Source organism: Sinohyriopsis cumingii, chromosome 5 (genome assembly GCF_028554795.1).
Source record: "Sinohyriopsis cumingii isolate HCF-2022 chromosome 5, ASM2855479v2, whole genome shotgun sequence".
Taxonomy (NCBI): domain Eukaryota; kingdom Metazoa; phylum Mollusca; class Bivalvia; order Unionida; family Unionidae; genus Sinohyriopsis; species Sinohyriopsis cumingii.
Window position 1 is genome coordinate 23,399,236 of NC_142965.1, and position 6,203 is coordinate 23,405,438.

At 34.1% G+C, this 6,203-nt stretch overlaps 1 protein-coding gene across 1 annotated transcript; it reads left to right on the forward strand.

The window, feature by feature from the left end:
* The first annotated feature begins 301 nt into the window (after positions 1-301).
* On the forward strand, positions 302-4,843 carry LOC149798781 (toll-like receptor 1). Its single transcript, XM_089957655.1, has 2 exons — positions 302-607; positions 1,086-4,843. The coding sequence occupies exon 2, from the start codon at positions 1,095-1,097 to the stop codon at positions 3,231-3,233; it is 2,139 nt and encodes a 712-aa protein (XP_089813781.1). The 5' UTR covers positions 302-607; positions 1,086-1,094; the 3' UTR covers positions 3,234-4,843.
* Positions 4,844-6,203: the final 1,360 nt, after the last annotated feature.

The following is a 6,203-nucleotide window of genomic DNA, read 5'->3' on the forward strand; positions in this document are numbered from 1 at the left end:
TTCATCTAAATTTAATTAAGAGGATATAACGTGTAGTATAACAGTGGTAACTTTTTTCTTTTTAAGTCACTGACAATTGGTATTTGCATAAATAGTTATGTTGCGCTACTAAAGAAAGCGATACACCATGTGACCTTTCATTGTATATTTTTCCGGTTCTTTCCCAATTTGTATTGCAAACCGATACAAGGTACAAAAGTCTCGACGGTCATGAAGTCAATAATTTCACTGATTGATTAATTTCCTTTCTGAAACACATTAAATTCCTTATCACAAAAGCTTAGAAGTATTCAAGCGTAGTTTGTATGGATATTAAAAGTATGTATGTGCTGGGTCAGAGAGAGAGAGAGAGAGACTGGAATGTTAAGATGTTGATATCTCTGAGGATTGTGCTTATTTAATGCGCATGGCAGCATCAAATTGTATCGAGATAGTCATTTATGACTTAGTTTCGTTTTATTTGTACCAGTGATTATTTAAAGTGGAATTAGAAGCCAAACATTCGGTATGACTCATAATCGCACGAAAATGAGAGAACGTTCTACACCATCTACAGCTATGTCTTCATGATATCTTAAAGCCACTGGATACACATTTTCAAAAAAGGGTAAGTATACTTACTTGTGGGATAAGAAGTAACGTGTAATGGGCTCTACAACCATTATTGGTTTCATTGTACTGCATAAATTAGAATTCAGCGAACGCGAGTCTCAGTTTGTTTTTCAACCCATGAAGTCCACCAGTACACAGTATGCCTATGTAGGTATAACTTTTGCAGGAATGTAAATAGTCCTTTCAATATTTATTTTTCCCTACGGTTACTTGTAAATTGTCTACTTCCAGCACTAGAAATGTACACTGGACTTGAAATGTTTTAAAAGGAAAAAAAATATCACGATCAGCTCACAAATAAACACCTCTAATCCAATACAAAATTAAAGTCCTCGAATTTATTTCTTAATATAGCGCTCATACCTGTAGACGTATTGTCAACTCAGAAAACATAACAGTGAAGCAAAGTCTTTAGGAACACCTTCCCGATTGCTTTTTATGTTCAACTGATCCATATTTGACTTTATTTTCAGATTTCAAGTATGACTGTTCCATGTTATAATTTTGAGGCCGGACTTATGTATTCGGTATGTATTTCGATTTTTGTCAGTGCCATTCTGACTTTTTCCGAGGCCGATGTCCCATGTCCCGATCCAATATGCAAATGCAAGAACAGGACAGCCACGTGTAACGGAAATATATCGTACATTCCTCCATTGCCATCACTGATTCGATTTCTTATTTTTGATAACAACTATTTACCTTCAATAAGTAGAAACACATTTTCAAATATAACAAATCTGAAACTAGGCAAGATTCAGCTTTCGATGTGTCAGATACAAACCATAACGTCTGATGCATTCTACAACTTTAATTTGACATTGACGGAATTAAATTTATCTGGAAATACACGGATAAGCAAAGAACACCTGTCTTCATCATTTCGACTAGTACGAATACACCGGCTCTATCTGAACCAAATTAACATGGGATACCATATTTATTTGAATTTCTTCGAGGGTATGGAGAAATCCCCACTGAGAGAAATCCAACTTCAAGACAACAATTTTCAGAAAATAAATGACAGGGTACTTAAAATACTCAAGCATTTGAAACAGTTGGATTTGTCAAATAACAGGATTGTGTTTGCTGAATTGTTTGGTTTAGCTCATTTGCAAACTCTGAAGTTAAGTTTTAACAGGTTGTCTGAGGTACCTGATTTTTGTGCGAATGGAACCAGCAAGTTTCCACAGATTAGAAGTTTATATTTAGATAACAACGCAATCGAGGCTTTGTTCAAGGCATCATTGTCTTGCTTGACCTACTTACGGTGGCTGCACTTAGAGAAGAACAGACTTGTATCCTTGAATGACAATGTATTTTCTCAATTAGGACGTCTTGATGACCTGTTTTTAAACGAGATGAAACTAAAGAATATTTCAAGCTTTGCTTTCAACAATTCCAACCTAAAAATACTTTCTCTAAGTAAATGTGAGATTAAGTTTACAAGTGATAACTTTGACTATGCTAATCTTTTTCGGTGGTCTCCAAATCTTCAGCGTCTTCAACTGGATTGGAATAACATGCATAAAATGAATGCTTCTTCTTTAGTGTCAATGCTGTCGCCTCTAAACAAGCTGAGGGATCTCAATCTCGAATCGTCCAAGCTGAAAACGCTTCCAGCAGAAGTGTTCAAACCTCTCGTTTCTCTACGACATTTAGATCTAACTTTAAATTCCATATCTGAGTGGCCGATCACATTATTCAGTAATGTCAGCAAACTATCCAAATTATTAATGGCAGGAAATAAGATACAAGTTATCAAAGAAGGATATTTGCCTTCATCACTTATGGAACATTTGACCACACTGGATCTGTCAGAAAACCCATTTGACTGCAGCTGTGAAAATCTGTGGTTTAGAAAATGGATGGATAACATACTACGCCAAAAGCCACATATTTTCTCCAACTATCCTGACCATTACCGGTGCGCAACTCCTTCTCGTCTGCAAGGAACACTGCTGATGGATTACAATCCAACGGATGAAGATTGCAGACCATGGGGTCGCGTGCTTATGGATATCATAATAACATCAGGTGCTGTTTGTTTGGTCTTTGCATGTGTAGCAGTTGTTTATATTCAACGGTGGAACATTCGGTATCTCTTGCATAACATTTCTATGCGAAGGAAGAAATACACTGTCCTGACAGACGCAGACTTCCAATATGACCTCTACGTTGCTTACTCCGACAAAGATGCATCATGGGTCCGAAATGAACTTTGGAGAGAACTTGGACAGGAAAGGGGGCTCAAACTCTATATCAGAGATAAATCTGAAGATCCAGGGGTTGCGAAGTGTGATTCGATCATCAATAATATGTACGAAAGTAGAAAAGTTCTTTTGGTCATATCCTCCAACTTCATGTCGTGTCCATGGTGTCTCTATCAATTACAGGTGGCCCAGGGTCGCGCTGTCCACACTGGCCCTAATTGGATGATTCCAGTTATCCTTGGCGACCTGCCGATACGTCACGTTACTAAGTCCATACGCGTGTTGTTGACACAAGAAAATGTAATATCGTGGAGCGAAGAAGAGAATGGGAAACGATTGTTTTGGTCAACAATTCTGAGATCAATAGAAACATCCGTAAATCTAAATGATGTTATCGAGGGCAATTAAGTCGTTGGAAGAGAAGTCAAAATCATTCCTATCTATCGTCTGCCTTTGAATGCCCATTCTCACCTCTTTAGATAAAGAAGCTAGTAACAAAGTGTTAATATATACATTTGAAAAATATCACACTCGAAGCATCAATATATATGTGATAAAACTTTCTTTCTACCCGACCAAGTTTACAGTTACACAAAAACGATGCATGGCAAGTATCCTGTACCATGTACGGTAGAAAGAAAACAAGACATATTTATGACAGGTGAAAATTAGCATGCATATTCATTCTTTTATAGTTGTCAAAACATGTTTCCCACATTGACGTAATTGATTTGTATCTTATCCACATGAAACCATTACATTAGGGGATTCTGATGCTATACTTTGTTAAAAAGCTTACTTTATACTTATATGTCAAAATTAAACTTTATCGGTGTATGCAAAAAGTACTGATTTTAAATAATTCTATAAGTGTATCTAAAACATATATCCAAAATGGATTAATATTCCTTATTATGGACTGAACAAAATCTGAAGATTTTTATAAATTTATGGAGCTGAACAAAATCTGATACAAAAATGATTTTATCAATTTATGTAACTGAAGCGTGTAATACATAGTTTTTACACGGAGTTTCCAGGTCACATGCTCCTAAGCCATTTTAGGTTGTAAAACATGTGCAAATTTAAAAATATTAATCATCTTTATACCCTCACAATTTTTTGTTTTAGACTGTCTTAGTGATGGTTGAGGTTTAACTAATGTAAGGTTTAATTAATGTCGTATTAGGACTGATTCTTTATTGTATTATTTTACGTTCATTGAAGTAATAACTGAAGTTTGCAGAGCATGTTTTTGTACATAGATTAGTGAATATAAAATACAAGCAGCTCAATCATTGAAATTGGGCATCTAATAACTACAAAAGTAGGAAAACTCTTTGAAACGTGCACTAAATAGATCATTATAACATTGTCTAATCGTCAGTGAATACATGAAACACAGCAACAGTATATGTTATTTGCATACAACTAATCAGAATACATCAACCATATGCCTATCAGCATAGAACAAAATTACTTTATGGCTGCTTTCATTGAACTGTATTGTTCCAGTACGCAAATAGAAATCCACGTGGGACAAAAACGCATGCGATTAAATTGCAACATTAGTTCGATTTTAAAGCTATATATACCCCTGTTGTCAAAAATAAGGGAGTAACGCCCAGTGAGCCTAGCTAGCGTATATTTTCGCTAGTAAAAATGATTCCTTAGATTCTGCAGTATAGTCTGTAATTTACTAAAATGAGTAATACGTTTACTGAAAATGAATTTATTTCAGAGCGAAAGGGAAGAGGGTAGGAAGGTGACAGGTATCCTGTGTATTTACTAACTTCGGCTAAATGGATTAGAGAAGATATTCTTGATGAAGGAATTATTATTGTTGTCGTGTCCCTAAAACATTTCTTCCCATCAGAAAAGCAAATCACCTTAAACTGTTTAACATGATATCCATTTCCCATGTAGTTTTTAAGATATTGCTAACACAGAAAAATCATATTGAAACCGATTTTTCATGTTTTATACAAACAATGAAATTAAAAAAACTCTCAATTTCATGACTCTGTTAATCATATTTGTTTTCTTCATTCGCAATGAAACAATGACAGGTATATTTAAAACGGAACTAAGTCATTAGTGATTAGCTTGATACAATTTTATGTTATTAAACTTTAGGGAAGTCAATGCTCCAATCTCCTCCCCCACCTTCTCTCTGTGTGGTTTATCTACATTATTGTCAGCTTGATATTTTAAGTGTTATTTATTTTTCTTTTCTTTTCCACATTACTAGTATAATTCAATGTAGACGTGATATGATGATTTCATTCTTTACGTCTGTGTAGCTTGCATATATTTTCCACATAATTAAATACAAAAAAGTACCATTGCGTGGTGTTAAAATATTCTATTTCCATTGTGGTTCATACAGGTTTGAATTTAAAAAAATCAGAAATGGCTGGCCAATCAGAAAGGGATGGGACTGACAATAAGGAAAGAAAACTTGTTAATTATATTAAAACGACTGTTGAAATAAAACGAATGATTTTATCACAAACAATTAATACTTTTCGGAATACTCTAAATATTACGTACGTTTCTATACTATTTTGTGAATGTGTAAAGTAAATTATGTACATCTCAAATGTACTATCAGATAGACATAGAATTCAAAACCATCCTGTTGGCACCATTCGCTACTTACAATTCTTAACAGGACAATTTTTGTTGATTCTGTCTTTTTTATGCAACGAAAGGGTTTTCACATTAAAAGTTGTTATGTTTGATATCCTTTAATTGAAAAAGAGTTACTTTGAACCATTTGCATTTCCTGATTTGCTGATATCATTTAAGAAAATTCAGCAATAGATCAATTGAAATTATTCATCGTTGATTTTCAGTTGAAAATGTTTCAAACTTGCATGTGAGATCAGTTTCATTAAAATATGTTTTATTGTTTCACTGAACATGTTTATCCATGATAAACCGATGCAAAGTTGTCACAACAAATTATGAATTTATTGGCATGCACTTAAATGGATAAAACCATTGTGCAACATATGTACTTGAAGTATGATGATGTGAAATGCCAAGATTAGTAGAACAAGTGACTAATTACTATGTAACATCTTCACACTGATACGCACAAGAGCTTTGCATATGTTTAGTAGAACACGTGACTAATTAATATGCAACATCTTCACACTGATACGCACAAGAGATTGGAATATGTCAATACACAGTCTCTGGAAGGTATACAATCATAAATGTTTAATGAATCAAAAGAAATTATAAATTATAGCCAAGCAATTTTCAAAACGCTGTGATAAAAAAGATTTTAAAAATTTCTTTCAGCGACTAGAATGCATAATGATATTACACGCCAATGTTAAGGTATACACGACTAACATAATAGAGCTA

Excerpts from the sequence above, each read along its gene's own strand:
- LOC149798781 (XM_089957655.1), top strand. The coding sequence starts at position 1,095 with ATGACTGTTCCATGTTATAATTTTGAGGCCGGACTTATGTATTCGGTA.